This window comes from Cinclus cinclus, chromosome 29 (assembly GCF_963662255.1).
Source record: "Cinclus cinclus chromosome 29, bCinCin1.1, whole genome shotgun sequence".
Taxonomy (NCBI): Eukaryota; Metazoa; Chordata; class Aves; order Passeriformes; family Cinclidae; genus Cinclus; species Cinclus cinclus.
The window spans coordinates 1,174,635-1,187,560 of NC_085074.1; the positions used below are offsets into that span (position 1 = coordinate 1,174,635).

The following is a 12,926-nucleotide window of genomic DNA, read 5'->3' on the forward strand; positions in this document are numbered from 1 at the left end:
ATTTTTGGAATCCCTGGTGGCAGAGCTCACAGCCCCAGCCAGCTGAGTGGATTTCTGCCTGGCTGCCCCTTTGGACAGGGCCGGATGGAGCTGGAGCACCCTGGGACAGTGGGAGGTGTCCCTGCCACAGCAGAGGGGGTACTGGGTGGGCTTTGAGGTCCCTTCCAACCCAAACCATTCTGGGATCCTGATCCTAAAAGACCCCAAACCACCAGGACACAGTCCCCAGCTCCAGGGAATCCATCTTAGCAGGGAATGGTCCATGCAGAGGCCTCCCAGTGACAAGGACCACAACACACACAACCCTCAGTGTTTATTCCAACCACTCCAGGGAGAGGCCATCTCCAAAAAAAAAAAAGAAAGAAAAACCAAAGAGGCAAAACACCAGGAAAACGTTCCTTGGGTGCCACAACCCCCTCTTGAGCACTTGGAAACAGCTCCCACCACACTGGTGCCAGTGTGGAAAATCCCCCCCCCAGTCCTCCCCTGGCCCCAGGGCCACTGAGATGATTTTGGGGGGTTTGTTTTGGGTGGGAATATCCTGCAAAGCCACAGGGCTGGACTCGGCTCTCCTGGATCCTGGTGAGGAGGGTGATGCCATCTCAAACTCTGAGTCCCCAGGGCACTCCTGATCCAACCCTTGCCCTCTGCTGACCCCTCTGGGGACCCAGTGACCCCTCCAGGGGAAAAGGGAGTGGCCAGCAGTCCCTGAGGTAGGAATGGCCCCGGAGGGCCAGAGCCAGGACACCACATGCAGGGGCAGCCACATGCTGGGAAAGGGGGAGTGGGAACCCCTGAAGTGAGGAGGGGGCAGCACCCGGCCCATCCAGCTGGGAAAACTCATCCCTCTGGGAGAACCAGCAGCACCCAGCTCCTCCCAGCCCGCAGGGGCTCGCTCGTGGGGGGCTCCAGTGGCCACACAGGAGGAGGTGCTGGGAATTCTCTCTCTCCAGCGAGGAAATCCAGCAGGAATCCAGCGGGGAAGGCAAGGGATCCCCACCCGGATCCGGAGTCCCGCAGGGATTTGGGGGGTCCCTGCCATGAGGGCTGGTCCCTCACGCCCTGGGAGTCAGGATGTGGCCAGCAAAAGCCCGGGATGGGCTAGGCCAGGAATTTCCCAGTCAGTAGAAATGTTTGCGGCTCTGCTCCTGCCACTTGTTGTAGACGATGATGCCGATGACGATGGCGAAGACGATGGCCACCAGCGAGAAGAAGACGATCAGGAACAGGGCGAGGCCACTCATGGGCTCCAGCGGTGCCTCCACTGCAGGACAGAGCGAGGGAAAGAGCCCTGAGCTCCCCTGGATCCTGGGGGACTCCCTGCCCTGGGATCCTGGACCCAAACCCCAGAAATCTTCTCCAAAAACACTGGGATGACCCCGCTCCATCCCTATGGATCCCAAAACCCCAAAAATCTGCTCCAAAGCCATTGGGATCACCCTGCTTCATCCCTGTGGATCCCAAACTCCTTCATCCCAAACAACCTGCTCAACAAGACACCAGAAGACTCCCTACCCTGGGATCCCAGAGGACTCCCTACCCCTGGATCTCAGAGGATTTCCACCCCAGGATCCCAGAGGATTCCCTACCCTGGGATCCTGGAGGATTCCCAGCTCCCAGGGCATTTTAGAATGGGAAATAGGGAGTTTGGGTTGGAAGTGTGGGATTTTGGGATTGAATTTTGAGAGTTTGAGTTTTTGGGATGGGAACGTGGGATTTTCAGATGGGAGTTCAGGAAAGGAGTTTGGGATGGGATTTTTGGATGGGAGTATGGGATTTTAGGATGGCACACAACCCATCTCCCTCCCACATCCCAACCCCACCCAGCCCAGCCTGGCGCTCCCACCCTCACCGTGTCCATCTCTGCCTGACCCCAAAATCAGGACTCATTCTCTCTCCACAGCTCCACACCCCACCCCAAATCCCTGCTGCTCCCACCATTCCCAAATTCCCACTCACTTCCAGGCAGCTTCAGGTTGTCCACGACAGGCAGGAACACTTCTCGATCCCGCTTCTCCTCCTCCGGCGTCCGCTCCACCGTCAGCTGGTACAGCTTCAGAGAGATGATGTCGTGGTTGTCTGGAAAAGGCATCAAAAACCTCTCCTGGAATTTATTAACCTCATCCTGGCTTTACTCCATGCTCATCCCAGTATATTCCATGATCATCCCAGTATATTCCTGTCTTATCCCAAGCTTTTATCCCATGCTCATCCCAGTTTAATCCAAACTTATCCCAGTTTAATCCATGTTCATCCCAGTTTATCCCATGCTCATTCCAAGATTTTATTCCATGCTCATCCCAAGCTTTTACCCCATGCTCATCCCAAGCTTTTATTCCTCCCACAGCCTGGGGATCCTGGGGATCCAGTCCAGGAAGAATGGGACAAACCCTCAGCACCCCTCAGTGCTCAACCCAAGGCCGCTGCTAGATCCTTCCAGCAGGGAAAACTCCTCAAGGCCCAAACTCCATCCCCCAAATCCATTTGGGAATCGGTACCTGACAGGTCCCCGGTGACAGAAGATGTCCCAAAGTAGTACCCGCGGGGCAGGCGCACGCCGGGCACGTCGATGCAATCCCTCCACTCGTGCTTGCCGTCGATGTCGATCAGCACCTGCCCCAGGCAAGCAGCACCACCCTCACCGATGGGCCTTGGCTTTTTTTTCCCCTTTCCTCTCTGCCTGTGGAATTTTTTCCCACTGACATGCTAAGGAATGCTGATGGTGAGAACTTGAGATGGGGGGGAAGGAGAAGCTCTCGGGCTTATTTTTTGGGAGTTTCTCTCGAAGGGAAAGGGGGAACACCCCGAGATTTGAAGCAGGTAAAGGACGGATGGGGAGCAGTTGTTGCCACTCGCTCATTTTTGGCTCTGGGAGGAGGAAGGCAGCTGGAAGCTGCACAAAGCAGGCCTCAGAAACAGCAGAACTGCAATTAGAGCTAAGAGGTAGCCATAAGATTTGTCAGCAGAAAAGTTCTATGAGATGTAGAAAGCAAGGACAAATAAAATAATGGTCTGTGTATTAATGCTTGGCTAGAATAACTCCCTAACCTGCAGAAAAGTATATCTAGCAAGATATTAGGAAGCTCTAAGCTTAATAATGGAGCTCTGTGCATTGTATTTTAAGGCTTACAAGCAGGTATTGGATCTTTCTGCTACACATACACATCTGTGAGACTTTCTTGCCAAAAGAACTGTGACTGGGTGTTGGGATGGATAGGGGTTTGACAGGAAGGTCTGTGTGTAGCAGAAAGATCTTTGAATGTAAAATCTGAAGAAGGAATAGAAATGGAAGCAAGTTTTGATATAGAAAAGAATTGCTGAGCCAGTCTTACTGGATAACTGAGAAGGCAAAGGGTATATTAGTGAGAAGGGGTTTTTATGACTGAGAGCAAAGGATAAATCCACCTCAAACAGAAGATGCTTTTACTAAGCAAAAAGATTTCACAGGCCAACAAAAATGCCATGTTGTAAGTAGAACAAAGGTCTCCGAATTTTCTACTGCAAGAAAACTGAAAAACAACTTCTAGCTTAAACTGTAACACACTAACTTTTTGTGACTGGAACATAGTAACATGAATATGGTAATCTTAGTAGTTAGGATGGGCTATAGGTAATAGTAAAAGTATTGATTGGTTGTCATGTTTTAAAAGAAAAGTCTATAATGCATTGTAACCAGAACTAGAATGGCTTCAGACGAACCCACAGCTGATGCTGACAGCTGCAGGCCAGGCTCTTGTCACATCTGGATACAATAAACAGCACCTCAAGAGCCATCTGGAGCCCCACATCCCTCTTTTGGCTCTTACAACTGGGTTCCTGTTCTGTTTGGTGGTAATTCCATAGTTGCTGTTGTTTTGTTTGCCTTGTTATATATACTAGTAAAGAATTCCTATTCCTGTTATTCCTATCCCCGTATCTTTACCTGAGGACCCCTTAATTCCAAAATCATACTAATTCAGAGGGAGGGCTTTTACTTCCTCCTGCTTTCCCTAGCACACACCTCTCTTTATCAAACCAGCACACTGATCCACCTGTGGCCACCTCCAGGAAGGACCAAATTCCCAGCTGGACGTGGCACAGAGCTCACCGTGAGCCTCCTCTTGACGTAGCGGATGACCAGGAAGGTGTCGTGGTTGAGGTTGCGCACCATGGCCGTGCAGCCGCCCAGCTCCGTGGGGCGCCCGTCGCGGTCGTGGTCGTAGGTCAGCGAGCCGTTGTTCACCATGGCCGAGATGTAGGGGAACACGCGCTGGAAGAGGGGAAAAATAAATCGGGATTGGGGAGTGCCTTGGGATGCCAGAGAGCAGCTCGAAAGGAGAGCTGCGAAAGGCCTTTACCCCACAGGAGTCATTTTGGGATGATCCCAAAGGTCTCCATCCCATAGGAGACATTTTGGGGTGATCCCAAAGGCCTTCACCCCACAGGAGGCATTTTGGGATGGTCCCAAAGGTCTCCGTCCCATAGGAGACATTTTGGGATGATCCCAAAGGTCTCCATCCCATAGGAGTCATTTTGGGATGATCCCAAAGGCCTTCACCCCACAGGAGTCATTCTGGGATGATCCCAAAGGTCTTCACCCCACAGGAGTCATTTTGGGATGATCCCAAAGGTCTCCATCCCATAGGAGACATTTTGGGGTGATCCCAAAGGCCTTCACCCCACAGGAGGCATTTTGGGATGGTCCCAAAGGTCTCCGTCCCATAGGAGACATTTTGGGATGATCCCAAAGGTCTCCATCCCATAGGAGTCATTTTGGGATGATCCCAAAGGCCTTCACCCCACAGGAGTCATTCTGGGATGATCCCAAAGGTCTCTGTCCCATAGGAGACATTTTGGGATGATCCCAAAGGTCTCCATCCCATAGGAGTCATTTTGGGATGATCCCAAAGGCCTTCACCCCACAGGAGGCATTTTGGGATGGTCCCAAAGGTCTCCGTCCCATAGGAGACATTTTGGGATGATCCCAAAGGTCTCCATCCCATAGGAGTCATTTTGGGATGGTCCCAAAGTCCTTCACTGTTCAGGGATCTGCTCAGCACAAACCCTTGGCAAAGTCCTGTTCCACCCCTGACCCCAAACTCCTTCATTCCTCAAAATCTGCTTCACAAAACACCGGCACAATCCCTATGGATCCCAAACTCTTTCAGCCCAAAAACAAAACCCCAAAATCTGCTCAAAAAAACACAGGATGACCCTGCTCCATCCCTGTTGATCCCAAACCCCAAAAATCTGCTCCAAAGTCATTGGGATGACCCTGCTCCATCTCCGTGTGGATCCCAAACTCCTTCATCCCAAATAATCTGCTCAACAGGACACTGACATTATCCCTGTGGATCCCAAACCCCAAAATTCTGTCCTGAAACCACCAGAATGACCTCGCTCCACCCCTGTGGATCCCAAACCCCAAAAATCTGCTCCAAAGCCATTGGGATGACCATGCTCCACCCCTGTGGATCCCAAACCCCAAAAATCTGCTCCAAAGCCATTGGGATGACCATGCTCCACCCCTGTGGATCCCAAACCCCAAAAATCTGCTCCAAAGCCATTGGGATGACCACGCTCCATCCCTGTGGATCCCAAACTGTTTCATCCCAAACTATCTCCTCAACAGGACACTGACACCATCCCTGTGGATCCCAAACCCCAAAATTCTGCTCTGAAAACACTGGCATGACCCTGCTCCATCCCTGTGGATCCCAAACCCCAAAATTGTGTCCCAAAACCACCAGAATGACCTTGCCCCATCCCTGTGGATCCCAAACCCCAAAATTCTGCTCCAAAGCCATTGGGATGACCACTCTCCATCCCTGTGGATCCCAAACTGTTTCATCCCAAACTATCTCCTCAACAGGACACTGACACCATCCCTGTGGATCCCAAACCCCAAAATTCTGCTCCAAAACCACTGGGATGACCCTGCTCCATCCCTGTGGATCCCAAACCCCAAAATTCTGCTCCAAAACCACTGGGATGACCCTGCTCCATCCCTGTGGATCCCAAACCCCAAAAATCTGCTCCAAAGCCATTGGGATGACCATGCTCCACCCCTGTCGATACCAACCCCCAAAAATCTGCTCCAAAGCTATTGGGATGACCACTCTCCATCCCTGTGGATCCCAAACTGTTTCATCCCAAACTATCTCCTCAACAGGACACTGACACCATCCCCATGGATCCCAAACCCCAAAATTCTGTCCCAAAATCACCAGAATGACCTCGCTCCATCCCTGTGGATCCCAAACCCCAAAATTCTGCTCCAAAGCCATTGGGATGACCACTCTCCATCCCTGTGGATCCCAAACTGTTTCATCCCAAACTATCTCCTCAACAGGACACTGACACCATCCCCGTGGATCCCGAACCCCAAAATCACGCCCTGAAACCCCCGGGATTTTCTGGCCCAGCCCTCAGGCTCGGTCCCCAGCCATGCAGCAGAGCCCCCACCCCGTGCAGCTTCTCCTGGCATTCCTGGCGCTGGCAACGGGAATTCCAGGTGGGAATTCCGGAGGCAGTACCTGGTTTCCAGGGCTGTACCTCCTCTTCTGAGCCTGCCCTCCGGGGTGAGCGCAAAGCAGGAGAGAGCACAGAGCAACAACGGTCACAGAGTCCAGCAGGGCCCCCCAGAAATCCCGGGAATTCCCCCCGGAGCGCGCGGGGCACGGGGGCAGCCAGGGCAGGGAGGGGTCGCTGCCGAAACTGCCGGGATGGGAACGGAGGAACAAGATCCTGCTTCTCCTCCTTCCTGCAGAGATCTCGTTTGGAGCTATTCTGGAAATCTGGAGCTCTTCTGAACATTTTGGGAAGTATTTTTGTCATTCTGGAGCTCTTTTTGTCCTTCTGGAGGCTCTTTTTGCCCTCTTTGGAGCTCTTTCTGGAGCTCTTTTTAATCTTTCTGGAACTATTTTTGTCATGTTGAAGCTCACTTTATCATTTTGGAGCTCTTTTTGTCATTTTGGAACTATTTTTGTCCTTCTGGGTGACTCTTTTTGCCCTCTTTGGAGCTCTTTTTAACCTTTTTGGAAGTATTTGTGCCATTTTGGAGCTCATCTAGCCATTTTGGAGCTCTTTTTAACCTTCTGGAGACTTTTTTCGGAGCAATTTTTGCCCTCTTTGAAGCTCTTTTTAACCTTTTTGGAACTATTTTTGTCATTTTGAGCTCTTTTTGTCATTTTGGAGCTCTTTTCGATCTTTAGTTTTGTTTTTTTTACCTTTTTCGAGCTCTTTTTGATACTTTTCAAAACCTTTTGACCTTTTGGAGCTCTTTTTTACCTTTTGGAGCTCTTTTTGATCTTTTTGAAGCAATTTTTATCTTTTCTGCAGTACTTTTTGAAGCTCTTTTTCTCCTTTTTGGAGCTCTTTTTGCCTTTTTTGGAATGGATTTTGGCATTTTGGAGCTGGTTTTGTCCTTTTGGAGCTCTTTGTGTCCCTTTTGCAGCTCTTTTTGTCTTTTTTTGGAGCTAGATTTGACCTTTTAGAGCTTGTTTCGATCTTCTGGAGCTCTTTTTGCCCTCTTTGGTGCATTTTTTGGAGCTCCTTTTCTCCTTTTACAGCTCTTTTTTTTACTTTTGCAACTATTTTTGTCCCTTTAGAGCTCTCTTTATGCTTTTGGAGTCTCCTTTTGACTTTTTGGAGCTCTCCTTTTCCTTTTAGTGCTCCTTTTTACCTTTGGGAGCTCTTTCCTCATTTTTGGAGCTCCTTTTGTCCTTTTGGAGCTCTTTTTGTCCCTTTTGGAGCTCTTTCTAAATCTTTTCTAGAGCTCTTTTTGACCTTCTAGGGTTATTTTTGTCCCCTTTTTAACTCATTTTGACCTTTTTGGGGATCTTTTTGTCCCTTCTGGAGGTGAGAATGAGCAGCTGGGAATCCCCCCACAGCTTCTGCCAGGGCCTGATCTCACTGCAGCTCCTGCTCCATTAGTTCCTCTAATTAAGACCTGTTCTGGATCTTCTTGGGAAGGTTTTTCCCAGCACAAAGTGGGAGCTGGAGGCTTTGGGTATTAGGATAAAAGCTGGGAGTTACTCCAAGTGCACTCAAAATATCAAATATTGGGAGGAAACATTGGGATTTTGTGGGAAATTTGAATCAGGGAAAAGTTTTGGAGCGGTGAAGTTCCCAGCAATGGGTTTCCCAGGGAAACTGAGGCTGCTCCATCCCCAGGGCCAGGCTGGATGGGGCTTGGAGCACCCTGGGACAGTGGGATGTTCCTTGCCCAAGTGGTGGCACCTGTCCCAAGTCCCCTCCAGCTGGATTCATCCACCTCTTCCCCAGGAATGGCACCACTAAACCCCAAAAAACGGGAATGTGGCGACTTTTAGACCTTTCCAAGAGGCAGGGCAGCATCCGGGAGCAGGGAAGAGCTCCTCAGCCTCTACTCCAGCTTTACTCAGACCCTGCTCCTGCTGCAGAATTCCCAGTGTGGATGTGGCGGCACCAGCTCAGCACTAAAACCCTCTCCCCACAAAAACCACCCCCAGCTTTTCCTGTTTTCCATGTGGAAAAGGAATGGGAAGAGGAGGAAGAGAAGGAATGAGCTCTGAGGATGAAGAGCTGAGTGTGACATCGGTGTCACCCCTGTGTCTCACCTCCTGCTGCTTCTCCTCATTGGGATAGGTGTCCACGAACACTCCCAGCCCCAGGAAGTTGTCCTTGCTCCCAAACACAGGTCCTGGCAGGGAAAAGGAAAAGTTGGGAGAAGGTTGGGAAGCTCAGGGAATACGTTTGTCACTCGTGTCATCGTGGAATGGGTTGGGAAAATCTCAAGGACCATTCCAGTCCCAGCCCTGTGGAGATTGTCTGTGAGGCCAAGTTGTCCCCAACCCCTGTCCAAGGTGTCCCCCAAATCCAAGTTGCTCCAAGCCCTGTCCAAGGTGTCCCCAAGTCCTGTCCAAGGTGTCTGAGGTGTCCCCAAGGTGTCCCAGGTGTCCCCAGGCCCTGTCCCAGATGTCTGAGGTGTCCCCAAGCCCTGTCCCAGGTGTCCCCAAATCCTGTCCCAGGTGGCTGAGGTGTCCCCAGGCCCTGTCCAAGGTGTCTCCCAAATCTAAGTTGCTCTAAACCCTGTCCAAGGTGTCTGAAGTGTCCCAAGTACTGTCCAATGTGTCTGAGGTGTCCCCAAGCCCCGTCCCAGGTGTCCCCAAGTCCTGTCCCAGGTGGCCCCAAGGTGTCTGAGGTGCTCCCAAGTCCTGTCTGAGGTGTCCCTGAGGTATCCCCAAGGTGTCTGAGGTGTCCCCAAGTCCTGTCTAACATATGTGAGGTGTCGCAGGTGTCCAGTGTGTCCCCAGGCCCTTTTGCCGAGGCAGGGATGCTGTTTACCTGGCTGCATCCTGTCCTTGGTGTACCAGATGGCGAAACCATCTCCATTCAGGTTCTTCTTGCCTTGCCCGTGGATTTTGAAGTGCACCTGCATCTCCCAGTCCCGCAGGTAACAGGGCTGGGAAAGAGCAGAAAAGGTGGGAAATTTGGGAATTGCTCCCTCATTCCCTCACCCACATCCACCATTCCCTGTGCTCCCTTCACTGTCCAATTAGTGTGGTTAATTAACCCCAAAAGAAAAAAAAATAAATCGTTCATCCTAGGGAATTGGTCGTCACCCAAGTTGAACAGCAAGGGAACAACTCCAACAAAATCAATGCTCCCACCCGGGAAAAGAGCAGGAAAACCTCAGGAGCAGTTGCTAATTGCAATTATTAATTAGCTGCCAATTAATTCCCCATGCTGAGGGAGTCACAGTGGTTTTTTGGGAGCCAGAATTCCAAGGAAGAAGCGTCGCTCCATGTTTTACAGCAACAAGAGCTGAGTGCAATGGATCGTTTCCCAGGACTGCTTCCCAAACCAACGTGGGGCAGGTTGGATTCTGAAATCCTGAGATTTCATCAAATCATGGAATTCTCTGGGCTGGAAAACATCATCCAGTTCAGGCCCCCCCAAATTCTCAAGGGGGCTCAGCTCTTGTATGGAAAACTGCGAGTGGAAGGGTTGAAAGCCCATGGTGTCCCCAGCCCACCCCATTTATTTCTCTGGGAATCCCATTCCCTCTTTGGGAGTCCCACTCCCGTTTTGGGAATCCCAGCCCCACTTTGGGGAATTCCGTTGGCCAAGACCCCCAAACATCCCAATCCCCTCCATGTCCCTATGGTACCCCAGAGCACCCCCCCAGTGTCAGGCACACCACTCCGGTCTCCTCCAGCCTCCCCCCTTATCCTGGTGCCTTTCCTGATCCGAATCCCAGTCCTGTCCTGGCCCAATCCCAACCCTCTCTTCCAGCTCCACTTCTCCCCATTCCAGTGACCCCTTGACCCCGAACTTCTCCTCGAAATCCTGACTCCCTTCTCCACCTCCCCCAAACTCATCCCAATGCCATCCCATCCCATTGATCCCCCTGATCTCATCCCATTGATCCCACTGATCTCATCCCATCAAACCCACTGATCCCATCACATCCACCCCATCCCGTTGATCCCAATACTCTTATTGATCCCATTGATCCCATCACAGCACCCTCCTCACTCCCAATCCTGATCCTGTCCTCCAGATGATCTCATGCCATCCCATCCCATTCCCATTGATCCTACTGATCCTATTATTCCCATCAATCCCATCCCCCCCGATATCCACCTCAATCCCGGCCCTTTCCCATCCTAATCCCACACCCTCTCCCCCACCTGTCATGTTCCTCTCCTTATCCCAGTATCCTGTGCCCCGGTCCCAATCCTGATCCTCACCCCTTCCTGATCCTCTCCCTCTCTTAACCCTAACGCTAATCCTGTCCTGATCCTGATCCCCTCCTGCCCCGCTCCTGGTTCCAATCCCAATCCTGACCCTCTGCTGATCCTCTCTCTCTTAACCCTAATCCTAGCCCTAACCCTGCCCCGGTTCTGATCCTGATTCTGACCCTCTCCTGTCCCGCTCCCACTCCTGGCCCCAATCCAATCCTGACCCTCTCCTGGTCCTCTTCTTCTCCGAATCCTAACACTAGCCTTAACCCTTACCTGGTCCTGATCCCGATCCCGATCCCGACCCTCTCCCCATCCCATCCCATCCCATCCCATCCCATCCCATCCCATCCCATCCCATCCCATCCCATCCCATCCCGGTGTCCCCCCAGTCCCGGTCCCCACCTGTCCCAATCCCAACCCTGCCTCCTTTCATTCCACTGCCCCATCCCAGTCCTGGTCTCCTCCTGTCCCGATCCCGACCCTCTCCCCCGGCCCATCCCGGTTCCCCTCCGTTCCCGACCCTGTTCCCGGTGCTCCCCGCTCACCACTCGGTTCCACACGGCTCCCTGCTTGCTCTGCACGTCGGGGGTGAGGCGGATGAACTGGGTCATGACCATGGCGTTGCCCAGCAGGTCCCACAGCCCCGAGCTAGCCGAGCCCACACCTACGGCCCACACGAACCGTCGGTACCGGACACCGGCATCGGACACCGGGCACCGTCCGCCACCACCGCCCGCCCTCCCCGCTCACCCTGGTACGGCTTGGAAAGCGAGTGCTCGCGTTTGAGGTGCTCCTCGGTCTGCTCGGCCCCCGTCCCGCCGAGCGCCAGCGCCACGGCCAGCACAGCCAGCCCGACCCGCCACCGGCCCGCCGCCGCCGCCATCTTCCTCCGCCGCGCCGCGGCCCGCCCCGCACGCCCATTGGCTGGGCAACACCGCTGGTCCCGCCCTTTGGGGAGCTGCTAATCATGGATGGTCAAATGAGCTGTCTGTCAACTTGAGGCGCGAGGGGTGTGATGGGTAATGTAGTTCCAATGCCGGGTGATGGCAGCCTCCACTGAGCCGGGTGACCCCTTCTCCCCGGTCCTAGTGCCACCCCTCAGAAGTCGTGGTGCCAGCCCAGGTCCTAGTGCCCCTCCGGGTCCAATTCTCCCCTTCCCCGGGCCCTAGTGCTCGCCTCCACATCTTAATGCCCGCCCCTAGGTGCTAATGTCCCCCCAGGTCCTGGTGCTCCTCAAAATCCTGACGTCCCCCAGGTTCTGGTGCCATCCCAGGTCCTGGCGCCCCCTTCTCCAACTTCCTAGTGTACTCCTCGGTCCCATTCCCTCCCCCAGACCCCGACACCCCTCGGATCGCGGTGTTCGCACAGATCCTCTAACCTGATTCCGCACCCCCACCAGGCCCCACTGCCTCCTGTCCCCCCCAGTCCCGTTCCCCCGGGAACACCCCCAAAGCCAGGCCACCATCGGCCCCTTTAAGGCGGGGGACGAGGGGGGGGTGGGCGGGGCCAGTTGTGGGACGCCCCCGGGGGAGGAGTGGGTGACGTCATGGGGGCGTGATCACGCGTTCTTCTCCCTGGGGGAATGGTTTATCATATGATGTCATAAAGGGGCGTGCTCATTTGCGCTCTCCTGGGCGTGGCCATACATATAGCGTCACGAGGGGCGTGTCCATTCCTGTGCCCCCCACGGGAGCGTGGCCAGCCGTGTGACTCCCTCAGAATGGGCGTGGTCTGGAAGGTGACGTCACTGCAGCGCTGCCCCCTCCCCCAAGATCGCGTCCCCCTTCTGCGGGGTGAATCCCGGGGGGTGTGACGTCACATCAAAGGTGTCACCGAGGGGGGGTGGCCGGACGACCACCAGGGGCGTGGTCTTCTGTGTGACGTCATGGGTGGGGGCGTATCCCTATAAGTGTCTCGCCGGTGGGGGCGGTCATGGTTACTACACCCCGTGAGAAGGGGGGCGTGTCTCTATGTGGCGTAAACGCCGAGGGCGTGGCTATTTCCTTCTGGGGCGTGGCCAGAGAGTCGCTATCGTCTGCTGGGTCGTGTTTCATACGTGACGTCACCCACAGGCGTGACCTCATTGACCCTTCCGGTGCGTGCCCGGAGTGACGTCACCCTTTTTAGGGCGTGGTCAGAGCGTGCTTCTCCGGGGAGGGGGCGCGGCTTAGCGTTAGCCGAGTGGGCGTGGTCTCCGAGCGTGACGTCACCGCGTGG

The 12,926-nt window shown here is 53.6% G+C and overlaps 1 protein-coding gene across 3 annotated transcripts; it reads right to left on the reverse strand.

Moving 5' to 3' along the window:
* Window positions 1–296: 296 nt before the first annotated feature.
* LMAN2L (lectin, mannose binding 2 like) lies at window positions 297–11,586 on the reverse strand. 3 transcript variants are annotated; one of them, XM_062510648.1, is made up of 9 exons: window positions 11,460–11,586; window positions 11,255–11,373; window positions 9,307–9,424; window positions 8,580–8,662; window positions 6,516–6,548; window positions 4,088–4,249; window positions 2,499–2,613; window positions 1,960–2,079; window positions 297–1,264 (listed from the first exon to the last, which is right to left on the reverse strand). In XM_062510648.1, exons 2-9 carry the CDS (start codon window positions 11,324–11,326, stop codon window positions 1,122–1,124), a joined length of 846 nt encoding a protein of 281 aa, XP_062366632.1. In that variant the 5' UTR covers window positions 11,327–11,373; window positions 11,460–11,586; the 3' UTR covers window positions 297–1,121. The 3 variants fall into 3 exon arrangements, with proteins under 3 accessions (XP_062366632.1, XP_062366631.1, XP_062366634.1); XM_062510647.1 differs by lacking the exon at window positions 6,516–6,548; XM_062510650.1 differs by lacking the exons at window positions 6,516–6,548; window positions 11,255–11,373 and having other exon boundaries at window positions 11,460–11,564.
* Window positions 11,587–12,926: the final 1,340 nt, after the last annotated feature.

What these genes read in the sequence shown, in the direction of transcription:
- LMAN2L (XM_062510648.1), bottom strand. Translation starts at nt 11,326, where the DNA reads ATGGTCATGACCCAGTTCATCCGCCTCACCCCCGACGTGCAGAGCAAG. An exon ending in GAGCCGTGTGGAACCGAGTG is followed by an intron (nt 9,425 to 11,254) that starts GTGAGCGGGGAG and finishes GCTCTTTCCCAG; the next exon opens with CCCTGTTACCTGCGGGACTG. An exon ending in GGTACAGCCCTGGAAACCAG is followed by an intron (nt 4,250 to 6,515) that starts GTACTGCCTCCG and finishes CCCCTCTTCCAG; the next exon opens with CGCGTGTTCCCCTACATCTC.